Source organism: Heteronotia binoei, chromosome 1 (assembly GCF_032191835.1).
Source record: "Heteronotia binoei isolate CCM8104 ecotype False Entrance Well chromosome 1, APGP_CSIRO_Hbin_v1, whole genome shotgun sequence".
In the NCBI taxonomy this organism is placed as follows: Eukaryota; Metazoa; Chordata; class Lepidosauria; order Squamata; family Gekkonidae; genus Heteronotia; species Heteronotia binoei.
Window position 1 is genome coordinate 72331800 of NC_083223.1, and position 16801 is coordinate 72348600.

Below are 16801 nucleotides of genomic sequence, written 5' to 3' on the forward strand. Positions count from 1 at the left end.
TTCTGCGAGATCCCAAAGTCCCACCTGGAGGTTGGCATCCCTAAAACCACTTCATATTTTCTTGCTTGTTGTGTCACTACAATGTTTGTTTAACAGATGTATATGAGCCACTAAAGAAGTCCTTCATAGTGGTCTATATTGTATATTACTGTACAGTAATAGTGATAAAGTGTGGCTGTGTTGATACTTTCTTACCAGCTGACCTTAAAGTGTTATCTCCTAGCCTTAGTATTGTCCAGCAGCAAAATGGAGCAAATATTGGCTAGACTAGCTGATTCTGTATTTTTTTCAAATAATGTGATGACCCTAACACTCTTGGACAGCATAAACCACAGCATTACCACCCTCTAATGTGTTTATAGCTTGGGACAACTGATTCTAAGACAGAGGCCATTCACAAATTTAGCCTTGTTCACACTATCTTCTGCCAGTTTTACTCTGCTGTATATCTGGGAATCCTACATATTCCACCCCCACCTTTTCCCCAGATTCACATTGACTATTGAAGAACAGAAACCCCATTGCAATATATTTCTGTTTCATGGGCTTATTGTAGAGACCTAACTAAGTGAAATCGATGACCTTGAGCCAGACATCCTGGAGTGTGAAGTCAAATGGGCTTTAGAAAGCATTACTAACAACAAAGCGAGCGGAGATGACGGTATCCCAGCTATTCAAAGTCCTAAAAGATGATGCTGTTAAAGTGATGCACACATTATGTCAACAAATTTGGAAAACACAACAGTGGCCACAGGATTGGAAAAGATCAGTTTATATTCCAATCCCAAAGAAGGGTAATGCCAAGGAATGTTCAAACTATCACACCATTGCACTCATTTCACATGCCAGCAAGGTCATGTTAAAGATCCTACAAGCTAGGCTTCAGCAGCATGTAGATCGTGAACTACCAGAAGTTCAAGCTGGGTTTTGGAGAAGTAGAGGAACTAGAGATCAAATTGCCAACATTCGATGGATTATGGAGAAAGCATGGGAGTATCAGAAAAATGTCTATTTCTGTTTCATTGACTATGCTAAAGACATTGACTTGATTGTGTGGATCACAACAAACTGTGGCAAGTCCTTAAAGAGATGGGAGTACCAGACCACCTCACATGTCTCCTGAGAAACCTGTATAAGGATCAAGAAGCAACTGAATCAGAACAGGATATGGAACAACTGATTGGTTTAGAAAAGGAAAAGGAGTTCGACAAGGATGTATATTGTCACCCTGCTTATTTAATTTACATGCAGAGTACATCATGCGGAATGCTGGCCTGGATGAAGCACAAGCCGGAATTAAGATTGCCAGGAAAAACATCAACAACCTCAGATATGCAGATGACACTACTCTAATGGCAGAAAGAGAGGAGGACCTAAAGAACCTCTTGTTGAGGGTGAAAGTGTTAGCATATGAAAATGCTCAGTAAGGCATGAGGCAAGTGAAACATGCTGATCTGACAGCTAGTGTCAAATAGATGACATCAGTGTTCTAGCAAGGCTCTGCCAAGTAAGAACTGGTTCCAACCAGGTTGATGAGGTAATAAGGTGATGAGTGCAGAATGACTCAGCACTGAAAGCTCATTGGTACAGTGACTAAGTGCATATGTATATAAGTGATGCTGTGCTGTACATAACTACCCTTATACGCTATATGATTGATTGGCGGAACACTTTGATGAGAGTCTGTATATATGTAAATAAACCTCTATATAGTTAAGTACACAGAGTGTTGTTGAACTGTGTCTTATTATAGCAACTCACCTACGTGGACTAGGTGGTGGTAGGACTAGGCGGTCACAAATCTGCTCAAACAACGACAGAAAGAGGAGAGCACAAAAGTAGGCTTGAAACTCAACATCAAAAAACCTAAGATCATGGCATCTGGCCCCATTACACCTTGGCAAATAGAAGGGGAAGACATGGAAGTTGTGACAGACTTCACATTTCTGGGATCCAAGATCACTGCAGATGGTGACTGTAGCCATGAAATTAAAAGACGCTTGCTCCTTGGGAGGACAGCTATGGTGAACCTGGGCAGTATAATAAAAAGTAGAGACATCAGCCTGCCAACAAAAGTCCGTATAGTCAAAGCGATGGTATTCCCAGTAGTAATGTATGGCTGTGAGAGCTGGACCATAAGGAAGGCGGAGCGCAGAAGAATAGATGCTTTTGAGACTCTTGAGAGTCCCTTGGACACCAAAAAGATCAAATCAGTCAATACTAAGGGAAATCAACCCAGATGGTTCACTGGAAGGTCAGATGCTGAAGCTGAAGCTCAAATACTTTGGCCACCAAATGAGAAGGGATCACTCACTGCAGAAGATCCTGATGCTAGGAAAGACAGAAGGCAAGAGAAGAAGGGAACAGCAAAAGATGAGATGGCTGGTCAGTGTTAGTGATGTAATAAACACGAATTTGAGCAGACTTCGGAGAATGGTGGAAGACAGGAGGGCCTGGTGTGACTTTATCCATGGGGTCGTGAAGAGTCAAACTCGACTGTGCGACTGAACAACAACAACAACAAAACTAAGCAGTGGATGGTTGCATCATGCGGAGAAGAAAGGAGTTGGGCAGCTTTTGAACAGTCCACTTTAGGCAGTAAAATATCTATTTTTATGTGTCCAAATGTCCACTTTGTATGGTCTATTAGCCATGGTGACTAACAAGAGCCTTCACATTCAGAGGCAATAAACCTCTGAATACCAGTGCCAGGAAGCAACATCAGGGGAAGTCCTCAGCTGCCATACTCTATTGTTGGTGCTAGAGAATAACTACTGTATTCCACTGTATGAAATAGGATGCTGGACTAGATGGACCACTGGACAGACTGTTTTTACTTCTGCTCCACTGATGTAGAGAATTCTAAATTGTATCACTACACTTCAATTAATTTGTGTCTGATATTTTAATGCTCCTCTGTATAAAAACAGGCCATAAGAATTGCAGCCTTTTCCTGATGAGTTAATTTGCTAAAGAGGTACCACACTGAAAACAATTGGGGAGAAAAGCTCCTTAACAATCCCTAACAATTTCACACTGTGGGGGAGAAAATTATCCCTTACAATTTAAAGGGATATGGTCCAGCATTCTACCTTTTTGGTCCATAAACTGTATAATAATAGTACCATTCCTTCATTTTTCTGTGATTGAATGAAGTAAGACGACATGTCTCCCAGGCAGGACTGATGGTTTCTAATGGAATTATTTTGGCCAGTACAGCTTGTGACCCACCAAACCACTTGCAGCTCCCACCAGCAACATAGAGTGGCTTTCCAGGAGTTTCATAAACCTGGGTGCCTGTTTTGAACTGCAAAAGCTTGAGGGGAGTTGTCAGAAACCTGGCAGGCAGTATTATATGGCAGGTGAAGTGAGTTTGGTTTAGTGCATCAGAAATGATGCAGGCATGCCTTATGATAGCATGTTTCCAGCTGCCCCGGACCCAAACGCACTGAGAGGCTGGATATATGGTTAGACCTGCCAATTGGTTAGTAGCCAAGCACAAGCTGAATCTGTCCAAATGTAGGCTGCTTTCCACATGTGTTCCTCTGATACACTGGTTGGAAATGGTCAGAAAACAAGTGTATTAATGGCAATATACTGAGAAATTATGACACGTGCAAATTAAGATAGGGTATCTTAGCCACGACTTATGGTATGAAAATATTAACAAGCCAAACAAAAGACACAGAGAGGCGTCTTGTACAAATACACAGTTATGTATCTACTGTACTTGGTTAAATAAATGGTTATGCATCTAATCTACCCTTTCCACCTCCCACCCCCAATACACCAGCTTCAGTTTGCTGTGGGGGAAAATGAGTATAACTTTCCAGCTACATATTAAGTACATTTTTTTCCTTTGAGGAAAGCAATGGGAGGGGGGGGAGGTCCATGCAACCGGTTTCCAAACACAGGTTGAACAATTTAGAATGGAGAAGTAGAAGGTATGAAAAAAAGTTTAAGTGACATCCTTCTGCATAAATGTTTCTTTCCAAAAGTTGCTTTATTTTTAATGCCATTGGAATACTAATGTTTCCTACCTAAAATTCACTACTGTGTAGGAGATTGTCATGTTTCTTTATAAAATATAACTTTTTTATTGAAGACATTAAGAAAGAGAATGAAGATCAGATGCACATTAAGCACAGTAATGTAAAGTGATATAAATGAATGAGAATGAAAGATCATATTCACGTTAAACGCAATAATGCACAGTGATATAAATGTTTTGCTAGCATAGAAGATGTCACAATATATTGCGGATGGAAGTGAAATAAAAGTAAGCACAAGCAAGGCCAGTATTCTCAAACTTGATGGTTCAGCACACAGTTATTCCACAGTCATTACTGGCAGTGCCTCCCCACAGATGCAGTAGCATGTGCCTGTGTGTGTCATATTTAGTATAGGTTTCCTACTATTTCCTGCACAAAAGCGATTGTTATTTAAGAAATGTGTGACGTGACAGACAGCGCTTGGGTATATAAACGCAAAAGAGAATTTAATATATTCAAAAGGCCAGAAGGGGAAGGGTTGCCAGAAGAATTATGGAATACCTTTTACAAATACTATTATTTCCACAAAGAACTGAATTTGGGGGAAGGAAGCTTATAGTTAAACTCAAAGTCGCTTGGAAAAAATGGTTAATATCTAATCTCATTTTTTAAAAACCCAGGAATTTTGAAATTTGTGCAAGGTTTTATTTCCACTGAAATAGCCTGTTTGAATTTTCTCTGTATATGTGGCCCAAGAAATTCAATGACAGACCATTCCCCCCACCCCGTTTGTTTGCCTTCATATCTCTGTTAGTATTAATCCCAAATTACAGATGGAGAAATTGAGGCCAATATTGATCCAAGGATCTAAGGAGTCAAAGGCTAAGCCAAAGAAAATGAGACCTTTAATATATATTATGTGGTAAATCAGCTTTTGTATTTCCCTGTCAAGTCACTGAATTTGAAATTTGCAATGGCTGCCATGTACATTTGTACCATTGGTTTGAAACTGGCTCTTTACTTTTATATCCCACATGTTCACACAGGCGTTCAAACAGAGGCTAAAATGGCGTTTTGACAGCTTAAGGCTAGCCATATTTACTCAGAAGAAAACCCTATTGATTGCAATCATTTCTACTCCCAAATCAGGACGTTTAGGATTGCAGCAATACTGGCTGATCTCTCTCTCCTCGGGATTATTTGGGAAACGTTCTCCAGCTAGGATCCCTCTTTGGATATGATGTTTGGAATCCTTACGATTACTCGGGAGTAAGTCCCATTTCTTTCAGTGGCCCTTGCTCTCAAGTAAGAATGTTTAGCACGGCAGCCTCGTGGCCCGATCCTAAACACGCGTACTTGGCAGCAAATCTCATTGATTTCACCAGTTCACACTCCCAGGTAAGTTTTTTTTTTTTGCAGCCTCCCACCCGGGTGTGTGTGGGGAGATCACCCTCCTCCCCCCTGGTTGCAAAGCCCAGCGCTCCGGGAACAGAACAGATTCAAGGTGTGGAAGATTCCCACGCCTGGAATGGCAAGCTGTCCGTATTGTCTGGGAGAGACAGCCCTCGGCATCACCCGGGAGCCAAGCAGTTTGGACTCCGCCTAACTGACACCCAACTCCCTCCCCTCCCCTGTCGCTCCCGTGCTAGCAGCAGTCGAGCATCTGAGCAGCGGCGGCGGCGGCGGCATCCGCCCTTCCCCTCCAACCCTGACGGTGCACAGAGCCTGGGAGCTGGGATCCTGAGTGCCTGCCGCGGGCTCTTCCCTCCTCCTCCTCTCAGGCGCCGAGGATGGGCTGCCAGAGGCCGCGGGGCATCCCCAAATCGTCCTAAGAACTGACCGAACAAAGGGAGCAGCCCGGGCCGGGATGGATGCGAGCAACCATGAAAGGCTGGGTCTCCGCCTCTTCTGCTGCTGCTGCTGCTTCCCCAGAGCTCCTGCCTGCTGATCAGAGGACTCCAGTGTAAAGGGAAGAGGAGGCAAGGCGTGATTGGTGTGCGTTGCACACACACACACACACTCAAGGCATCAAGGTGTCGAGGGGGAAAAAGAGGCAAGGATAGCCCCCCTCCCCAAAAAATGTCTTCGTCTTCTTCTTCGGTGGGGCCCCGCGGCCCTCGCCCACCCACAGTGCCTCCCCCCATGCAGGAGCTGCCCGACCTGAGCCACCTGACAGAAGAGGAGCGGAACATTATCATGGCAGTGATGGACCGGCAGAAGGAAGAGGAAGAGAAAGAAGAGGCCATGCTCAAGTAAGCCAGAGGCCAGGCATTCGGTGCCGGAGGGTGGGGAGGCTGGTCCTGACAGGGAGAGGAGGAGGAAGAAGAAGCCACTAGAGCAGAGAGAGACTTTTATGAATGGTGCAGGAGAGGAGGGAGAAGGGTGGCAGGCTGGCTTGGCTGGCCTCTGGGCCACCCTCTGGAGGGAGCTGCAGGGACCTGCCTGCCTCCCCTCACTCTTGAGCTAACTTCTGCCATAGACTCTTCCCTGAACTCCCCTTCCTTTCCTGGCTCTCTCCCACATATTGCCACTCAAGGGACGCCTAAACTGCTGTATAGAAAAGGCAGATGGGGGACCAACCATGGTGTGTTACTGAAACAGGCAGCAGGAAGTTCTTTTTCCTCAGGAACCTAGGACTTGTCTTCAGAAATTTCTTTGGGCTATTTTTTTTTTAAAAAGCCCCAGACTATTTTGGGAGGGTCTGATGGGTGGGGTTTCCCTAGTGGAGAGTCTTTAAAAAGCCATGCTGCCCCCACCTGGTTCAAACTGAGCCTGGCTGAGGCACTATGGGACTTTATGGGGTGTGTATGAGTGAGTGAGAGAGCCTTGTTTTTACATCAACCACCTGCAGGAATCCTCCTTTTGGGGTGGGTCTCTCCCCCCCCCCCCGCCCCGCTCATGTGCTGTAATATGGAGGAAAGGAGCAAAGATCTGTTTGTATAGCGAAGAATGGCATTTCAGCATGTGTAATAAATGCAGTAAATTGGCATGTCTTGTCTTGTAGGAAAGGGATGGATAAATAAATAGATACATATGCCTTTTGATGAAACTGAGCCGTTTGTAACCATGCTAGCCTGTGTGTCTTTCTGCAGAAGGATTGGGGAGGGGTCCAGGATGTCGAGAGATGCCATATTTGGGAGCTCCACTATTTACTTAAAAACCTCCTTCTCTTCCTCTGTGCCCTAACCTCTCTTTTCATCCAGTGCCTTATATGACAACATTTTCTTTCCTTCTGCAAATAAGTGTATTTCACTCTATTGTGGTCACCAAACAGATTCCTGTGCATAAATAGATTGCCGTTAGGCCTGTGAAGGAGGTTCAGGCTTCCTCTACATATAACCACCCTCCAGGCCTATTTGCTTTTTGATGGAAATGGCAGACTCTCCCCCTGTGTGTGTGTCTGTATGCCTCCTGTTGGTCCTCATAACATTCCTTTTTTCTTGCTCTGAATCCTCCTTTCATGCCTTTTTAAGAAGAATCCGTTGTAGTGGATTTTGCAGAACAAAGGTGCGTGGACATAATTGTGAGGCTCTTCTTTTGATTGAATCCCAAATTATGACTTTTAAGGTGTAAGTTCTGCTGTTTGTCTGCCCCACCTCTGCCTCCTGCCAGCAGTGTCATCTATAATAGATGAAAATAGGAAATCCCTGCAGGCTCCCACAATGAGAAACTTCTGGGCTGTGTCTTGCAAGTGATGGTGCTGGGGGTAGTGTCTGTCTCATTGTGGGAGTCTCTTCCCTCTCTGATCTGTGTAGGGATTTGAATTTCTGCAGTCGTGGTGGCAGCTGCTTCTGCTGTTAATGGTACAAATGTACATGGAGGCCCAGCGATTGGGGAGGAAATGGGTTGTTTTATTGTGTGGCTTCAGCATTGTTTAAGGGTTAAGTGCTATGAGGATGGCAGTTGGCCACTTGCGACCTTTGGGGTGTGGCTGATTGTTCTTTTAGTGTTTGTAGACTCTGGAGTAGGAAGTGGAGCAGCAAAGCACTCATGAACTTGACAGGAGAAGTGCATATTTATGAATAAGTGTGTGTGTGCATAGATATAGTGCTCCAAATACTATATACTGCAATACTCAACCATTCCTTCTCCATCCTTTGGATCTCTGCCATTCCTATAGTTAAATTGCTAGCTGTGGGCACCTGTCCTGTTAGCGTGTTTCCTTAGAAATGCCCCATTGAGTTTAGCTGCCTGATTTCTTGGTAAGTATGCTTGGGAATGCATCTTTATATCAGTTGATTGATTTGTCAATTCACTTGACAGTACTTCTAAAGAAAAGGGGCTATAGGTGTTACATTTATATTCTACCTCTCACAGCAGACCTATGTGGTAGGTTAACTGGAGAAGTATTGCTTTGCCTAAAGTCATCTTCACATTTATTTACTTATCAGGATGTTTATACTCGGCTTCCTTTCTCAATAGGGATTCAAACTGGCAAACAATGTTGCCCCCCCCCTCCATCTCCTGCCTGCGAAGTGGGTTAGTCTGAGAGAGTATGACTGGCCCAACACCATCTAGCAAGTTTCCATGGCAGATTGGGGATTTAAACGCAGTTCTCCCAGAAGCTAGTACAATACTCTACTTCACATTTGTTATATGTGGGTGAGAATCTGAATCGATACCATGGCTGGCTATGCAGCCACAACAGCACAGCCAGTAGGACTTGGGGGCTGCCCACACTGTGATAAGGAAGACTGCAACATAAAGACAGACCTGCCCCTGCTGAACTGCTGTCTGGGCCTGCAAACTGAAGGCAAGGTTACACCAAGGCATGGGGGGTGGATGGGAGGAAGCTTGTTTTTGTGCTCTGGCCTTGTTGGCATCCCTTGTTGGTCTTCACCATTTAGATGCTTGGCTGCTCTGACCTTCAGAAAGATAATTTTTTTTCCAGGAGTTGTAGGGGAAGTTGTAAAGCTTTTGTTAAAAGAACTCATGTCCCTTCTTGAAAATAACATCTGAATGCAGCAGGAACGGCTCTTTGAGGATTGCACTTGAAAGCTATATGAGCAAAAGTTGCTTTAACAGGTGTTCAAAGAGTGTTTAATAACAAAAAAGGAACTTCTTATGGCTAAGCTAGCACAGCAGCATCTTTCATTCATGAGCAGATGGGGAATAAGAAATGTGCTGCTGCATCAGGTGGAGGGAGCTGTGGATTCAGGTGAACATTTCTTTTCAGGAACTAAGAGCTTGAGTCTTAGTTAGGCAAAAGCTTGGGACAGGTCAAATGACTGACTTAGTTTGTTCTTTAAAAAAGAGGTCATATTCATCATAGCTAACTCATTCATTTAGCACAGAATAATTTAGCATTGGATGCACATTGATCTGCCAACTTTTGACTAGCCCTAATCTCCTAACCTGTACTTGCTGGCCTGGCAAAGTTCACCAGTTTCATTTTTAAGTGAATAGTTGATGTTAAAGACACATAAGTAGGAACAAAATCTGTGTAATACCTTTTATTGGACCAGGCTTTAGAGCCCAGAAGGATTCTTCAGCAGGCTTGATGTTAAGAGATGTTAAAAGACAGAAGAGTAGAAAGCAGATCTCTTAGGCTGTGGTGTAAAGACCAGATCTTGGCAGCAAAGCCACTAAAAATGGCAGCTTTATGTATATTCACTACGTTACAGTAACTAGTAAAATGTGGGCCTTTAAGGAATAATATCCATTATAGTTTGAGAGCAATAAGTTACCTGAGTACTGGAAGTCACTATTCCTGTATGAAAGAGGTTTTGTGACCCTGCCCCCATTAGACTTGTTTTGTGCCATTGTGTTGAGGGACACTGCCACTGAATAGGCAAATAGGTTAATACTTAAGTCAAGATGCATGGGCCTGCTAAGACTGGTGCAAACTTTACCTGTTCCTGGTTGCTCTTGGGGTTGTCTGTGTTTGGGCCTCATGGAAAAATGCAAGTAGATTGTGTGTAAAAACTTTTAGAAAAGCAAGATCTCTCTGTGGTCACTTGTCTGCCACAAAAATGAATATGTGGCCTTGATCAGTATATGAACATATGAAGCTGCCTTATACTGAATCAGACCATCAAAGTCAGTATTGTCTACTCAGACTGGCAGTGGCTCTCTTGGGTTTCAAGCTGAGGTTTTTCACGTCTAGTTGCCTGGACCCTTTTTAGTTGGAGATGCCAGGGATTGAACCTGGGACCTTCTGCTTACCAAGCAGATGCTCTACCCCTGAGCCACTGTCCCTCCCCATATAAGGTGGCATAGTCTGTTATCAGGCTTATCCATTCCTCTGTTGTTCAGTGAAGTCATCAAAATGCTTTGATACCTTAAAGCCTCCTTTGAGTTCACATGGCTTCATTCCTTCCATGTTCCTCTGTGTCCTCCAGTGAGCCTCATAGGCAAACCAATCTATCTTTAGTTGCAAACAGAGATACTTGCATGGTATTTGGGGTGGGGGGGCAGGTTATTATAGGTTTTAGCAACTTTAGTTTTAATAAAGCCACACTGGTAGGAATATCACATCTGCTTAATATGATTTCCAGAATATATCCTAACAGGATGGTTTCTTAGTATATTCTATGTTATTCTTTCAGTATATTGTGTGTCCATCTGGCACAACTGTTCCCAAGTTCACTGATTTTCCATCTACTGAATCTCCCAAGTATGTTTTCAGATGTGGCAAAATTCATATTATAGAAAGATTTACATGGTCAGTTCTGATTTATTGTTCATAGCTAGCATAGGCTGATCTGTCACATGGATGCACTTCACACATAGTCAGAGGGATCTGAGTAATCTGTTATTAGAGGGATCTGGGACACAAGCCGAGTTGTTTGAACAACAGTGGTAACTATCCCCAAAGGTTGATGGGGATGGCTGTATTTAGTGGAATAGTACTGAGAAGTTGTATTTAAGAAAGAGGAGAGCAATCCTAGTCTGTTTGTATGTGTTTTGCTAAAATGGGCATAAGAAATTTGACTGGGCAACAATCATACCTAGGGTGCCTTTAGAACAGAGAATCAGTAAGGTGCTGATTGATCTTAGAGTATTTTTTAGATAAAGCTAGAATTTTCAAGAAGTAGATGCTCAGATGACATGAGCATGTGTTTGGGGGGCTTCCAGCATACTAGCATCATATCTGGAAGTGAACACAGATGAGATGCACACAAAAATGGTGTGTATGTAAAGTGCTGTCAAGTTGCAGCTGACTTATGGAAACTCCATGGGGTTTTCAAGGCAACAGATGTTCAGAGGTGGTTTGCCATTTTGCTTGCCTCTGCATAGTGACCCTGGACTTCCCTAGTAGGCTCCTATATAAGCACTACCAAGGCCAACTCTGCTTTAGCTTTTGAGATCTGACTAGATTAGGTTTCTCTGGGCCATCCATGTCAGGACAAAAATGGTGTACACATGTAAAGCTACTGCATCTTCCACATGCAAGCTGTTCAGAGATTACAGAAGAGGCACTAAATCAGAAGAACGAGGTGAACTTGTTGATACTCCTAATGACGCTAAAGTTGCATCCATTTGATATGGGTTTCAGGACAAACCTGTAAAAATGTCATTTGTATCATACATTTGTCCGTAATACCACACCTGCTCTCATAGCAAACTTAACTGGAAGTGTTGGTCCTGGTCATGTTCAAATATGCTTTCTTGGACTTCTCCAGTTTTCCTCAACAATACTTGAGTTGCATATTTTAAGGTGTTTTCCACATGCCCCTAAAATTAGGTCACATGTATACTTAGGTCATTGTGTGAAGCTCTCAAGGATTTCTCTTGAAGGTTATATTGCAATATTCTGTCTATAACTGGTTTCAATTAGTTAATGGTTTAAATTTCTCTTCTCTTAGCACTTGAAAACACAACCTCCATAAAGCAAAATAGGAAAACAAAAACAAATCTCCATCAGCATTATTAAAAAAAAAAAAGCACAGATTATACTCCAGAAATCTTAACTGGGAAAATGTCCATTTGAACTGAACAGCCTTATGAAATTTATCCAGAAAACTATTCCATGAAATAGTTACTGCTCCGAAGAAGGATTTGAAAGAAGCCAAATGGCCTTCTGGATTAAAAAGCAACTTGAGAAGTAGAGCTGGGCTGACCTCGTTTGGCAAGCAGTCTATTATAGGGAGAGGTAGTTCTTCAAGAGGAGCCCCATGGCACAGAGTGGTAAAGCTGCAGTACTGCAGTCCTAAGCTCTGCTCACAACCTGAGTTCGATCCCAGCGGAAGCTGGGTTCAGGTAGCCAGCTCGAGGTCGGCTCAACCTTCCATCCTTCTGAGGTCAGTAAAATGAGTACCCAGCTTGCTGGGGGGAAAGTGTAGAAGAATGGGGAAGGCAATGGCAAACCACCCCGTAAAAAAGTCTGCCGTGAAAACGTCATGATGCGACGTCACCCCAGAGTGCTTGCACAGGGGACTACCTTTACCGTTTTTGTTCTTCAAGTAATCGAGAGAGCAGTGGCTGTGCTTCTTGCCTTCTTTCAAAAAGATTGGCTAGATATGTACGCCGAGTGTTGTGTTGCTCATCACTAATTAGGTCATAAAGAATATCAAGTTGGTACCACTGACATTTGTGCAACTACATTCCATACAATGATCTCAACAGTAATAAAAACACAATTTGGAGAAAATATTGCCATTTCCCAGGTACTGCATTGACTACTCTGAAAATGCACTATACCTCCAATTAAGTGCCTTAGAATGAGACTACAGGCTATGTGAAACAAACAAGGAAAAGAATGAAACTAGAGAAACAAATGGGATAAAGCAAAAAAAAAATTATTATGAAGTCATGTGGTTCAATCAGAGTAAATTCAGATGGGGTGATAATGTATTATATCTTAATGATGGCCACTGAAGTGCATTAAACAAGTATGCTAGCTCTTCAATAAGGTATATATGTTAAGATTCTATGTGATTGGGAAGCTCTGCCTTAAGTCATCTAGTGAGTCTTGATCCTCTCCAGCTTAGTCATTGTCACCCGATTAATTTTGTTGAGTGCCTGTGGAGGGAAGGAGGAAGTAAGCATGTATGCTCATGTATACATCATAGAGTCGCCTACTGGGTCTTTGGCCTGCAAAGTGCAGTTAATACTCCACAATCACATTCTAAACTCTCAGCTTTTTATCTTCCTTGAACCTGCATTATAAACACATGTGCTGGTTGGTGGTATCTAACATGGCATTTTTGGGATGGTAGTTTAGACTTCCACTGTAGTCTTTGTCACAAAGGTTGGTCACTGCTGTTCTAGATATTACCAGTATTTCAAGGATTAGAAGTAGTGGATAGCTGGTGTTTACAAATACTTATTTTGTGGATCTAAATTGCACATGACTGAGGAAAGATTGGAACTGATTTTCTAGATGAATAATATATTTTATAAATTGGCTCTCAGTCTATCCATATCACATGTTACTTTGGATTAGAACAGCACTGAATGTTAGTAAGGCAAATATTTTCAGCTTGAAAATGGGGATTTCAGGGAAAATAGACCTGAAAACATTTTTTTTTTTACATTTTGACATGCTTTTTATCTTCCATTGGGCCTTCTTTCTTTTCATGTTATGCTCCCAGCCAACAAGGGATTACTTTGCAAATGCAATGATACCAAAATACCAAAAAGCCAATTAAATTTGGCAGTGTGACATCACTTAGATCAAATGTTACGAAGTCAGTACTTAGGTGATGTTTCTTCAGATGGAAGGAAGAAGATGAGCATTTTGTTGTCACTAGGAGCTAATTTTGGAGAAAAGTAGATTATAATTAAAAATGAAGGAAACTGCACAGCCCTCTTTGCAGATCCAAATCATGAAAAGTCTCAACTCCTTTTGCTGCCATTTAAGAAGGGCTGCCAAACGTGAGAGGTCTGTTTTGGCAGAATCTTTCTTTGGACTGTACTTGGTTCTGTGCTTATCGGTTGCCTAGATGGGACCATCCAGTCCAACATCCCGTCTCACACAGTAGCCAACCAGTTCCTCTGGGTGTCTCTGAGAAATAATAAATATGGTCTGGACAATATGACTTTTCACTACTGCTGAATAATCTCATTGAGTTTTGGTACATTTAGTGTTAAAGAGTCAAGACATCCTGGCTAGTGAAAACAATATCAGTGCCAGTTTGAAATTCACTCCATACATGCAAAAACCACTAGCTATAAACCCTGATTCAACACTGGCTGCTACTAGGAAGCAGAATGGAAGAGAAAAGATGCAATGCAACAATTGCTTCTGGAGCAGGAAAGCCAGTTGGTTCCCTGCTGCATCTCACTGTGCCATTCTCATGCTATCTTTTGTGTCATCACAGCACAGCACAGGCTGGTATAGTTTCTGTTTTCCTTTTGTTTTGTTAACCTGTAAATCCAGCATCACTCCTCAAATGTTATGAAGATGCTGCAGATCTTCACTGAGATATCTGACTTCACAGTGTGGCTGTAAGGTATTCAAGGAGAGCTGGTATATTTATTTAACACTGTCAAGTATGTCACCTGCACCAGGGAAATCTATAAATGCTGCCATTTTCAGTAGTGCTCAACATTGCCTGTAGTTTCCTTCAGCTGAAGTTAGTTGGAGTGTTTACCAAAGGCTGCACTGGGAGCACAGTGAGGTCAACGTTAAGTGCTCTGTGAAACCGCATCCATTACATTTGGGGACAGTGACTCTAAGGCACTTCTATAACTTGTGATGTTAATTCTTAGTGATTGCAGAAGATATGGTCCTTCCGCTTACAAAAGCATAAAGGCAAAAATAGTTGATGATTGTGATTTTAAGACACCTGCCCGTTTTCTGAAATTGTTAGTGAAAATATGCATAGGATAAGATCATAACTGTGAGCAACTCATTCAGTTGCAGGCTACAGAAGACAAAATACAAAGGCTGAGGTGTAGATGCATCTTCAGGTCTGTGATTAAGTATGCTTCAAGCATCTACCAGTTTGGTTGATGTTCTGTTTGCTAGTCATGTGCAGGGACCTGATTTTTAATGCATCAGTTTGGCTGTCCCTGAGCAGTTTGAGCCCCTTTGTTGGGTTACTTTTCAGAGATTCAAATAGTATAGAACAGTGCAATCAGCAGTGTTTCAGGCATGTGCATTCTCACACAGTTTAATGAGAGTCCCTGCTTCCCTCCCCCTTCTGCCAGAGCTATCATTGCTCTGTGCCAATCAGTACCCAATTGTTTAAATAAAGAAGGAGTTAATCAATAAGTCAGCCAGGGATTATAAATAACTACTCTATGTTAAAAGGTACCATTTGACGTTCTTTTAAGCTTGTGTTAACTGAAGTTATTTCATGCATTTTTTCACAGCTGTATGGGAGGTATAGTTCCCCCCACGCTAATTACCTGAACTGACCATCCATGACAGTGGGGCAGAATCAGTTTCACTTATGGCACATATGAAAGGCAAGGAAATGAAACTCCATCACCACAACTACTGTTTGGCAAGGCTGATCGAAGACTGAGCTGCTGAGTGATTATGGTTGTGGAATCTGTTATATTCACTGACTGAACATGTTTGCCGCAAAGTTTGGGACATCCTCCTTTGTGATTCTGCCCGACGTGGCTCAAGCTTTTCCCTGTCCATTATCTAAAATGTGTATGCCGAACTTTGCAATTAATGACATATATCACTAATTATTAGTACATTCCCATGGGCACTAGCTATTCATTTTATTACACATTAAGCTTTGTGTTGGTACTTTCTTCTAACAGATTGTTTATGTGAGGATCAATATAAGGTGTGTTGGGTTATTCTGTAGAATTTATTTATTTATTTGATTTATATCCCGCCCTCCCTGTCAAAGCAGGCTCAGTTACTAATTAGAAGTTACTAATTCATCATCATTTTAAAAAAAATCTAACATTGTTTATGCATCACTTTAAGTATTCTGGTAAACAGAAAAATGACTAAGAAGTTTATGGATAAATAAAATATGAGTTAAATTGAGCTTAAAAGAGAATGTTGATCAGGGTGTTTTCCAGCATGGTCAAAGCAGGGCTTTTTTTTGAGCAGGAATGCACAGGAACGCAGTTCCGGTTGGTTTGGCATCAGGAGGTGTGGCCTAATATGTAAATGTGTTCCTGCTGGGCTTTTTCTACAGACAAAATCCTGGGTCAAAGTATAACCAGATTTCTTCTGCTCTATCTCAGTTATTGTGACATACATTTTGGCACTGACACAAAGTTCAATGAAAAATACAATTCTGACATATACAAATTCAGGTAGTCATTTTCAGTTTAGAAAAATAAACAAGATGAATGCTGCTTGCTAGACTATTTTAGACCCAGTGCATTCACTTTCATACATTCTGTAGTCACTGCACTTCAAAATGTAAGAACTGTTAAGCTGGATCAGGCCAAATGTCATTAGACTAACCGTTGTGAATTGGAAATGTGCTGTTTCTGAATCAAAGCTAACAAACTTTTGTCCTGAATGTTCTCAATCTTTTAAAAAACCAAACAAACCTAAAGCAATCTTTATGATAGTGGACATCATAGCATTTTGACATGAGGAGATTAAGAATTCCATAGCTGCTGACTAGATAATGCATAAATAATAGTGAAGTCCTTCCTTATATCTACTCTGAACTACTTGCTGCCAGCCAGTTTCACTGGATGGCTGCTCCACAACACTCAAGGCATTGGGTCTTGGCACACATTGAGAAATATAGTCTCAAGTGTATCGCTGAGCCTGACATAATATAATGCAAATGCTTGGGACTATGTTTCCCAGGGTGTAACATGACGCAGAGAGGAAGTTGGCAGGATGCTGCTTGACCAGTTGCTGCCTTGAATGATGAAAAACAATATATAAATTGCTGAGGGGAGCTGTATTTTTCAGGTGCTGCTGATCA

General features: G+C 42.2%; 1 protein-coding gene across 30 annotated transcripts in view; it reads left to right on the forward strand.

Annotated features, from left to right (window-relative positions):
- The first annotated feature begins 5577 nt into the window (after nucleotides 1–5577).
- RIMS1 (regulating synaptic membrane exocytosis 1) overlaps nucleotides 5578–16801 on the forward strand; it is a 479645-nt gene continuing 468421 nt past the window's right edge. For 29 of the 30 annotated variants that reach the window (XM_060235653.1, XM_060235663.1, XM_060235672.1 and 26 more), the window contains exon 1: nucleotides 6064–6244. In XM_060235653.1, coding sequence (XP_060091636.1) covers nucleotides 6072–6244 — 173 coding nt within the window. In that variant the 5' untranslated portion in view covers nucleotides 6064–6071. Of the gene's footprint in view, nucleotides 6245–16801 lie in introns of all 30 variants that reach the window. The other variant, XM_060235941.1, reaches the window with a different exon arrangement.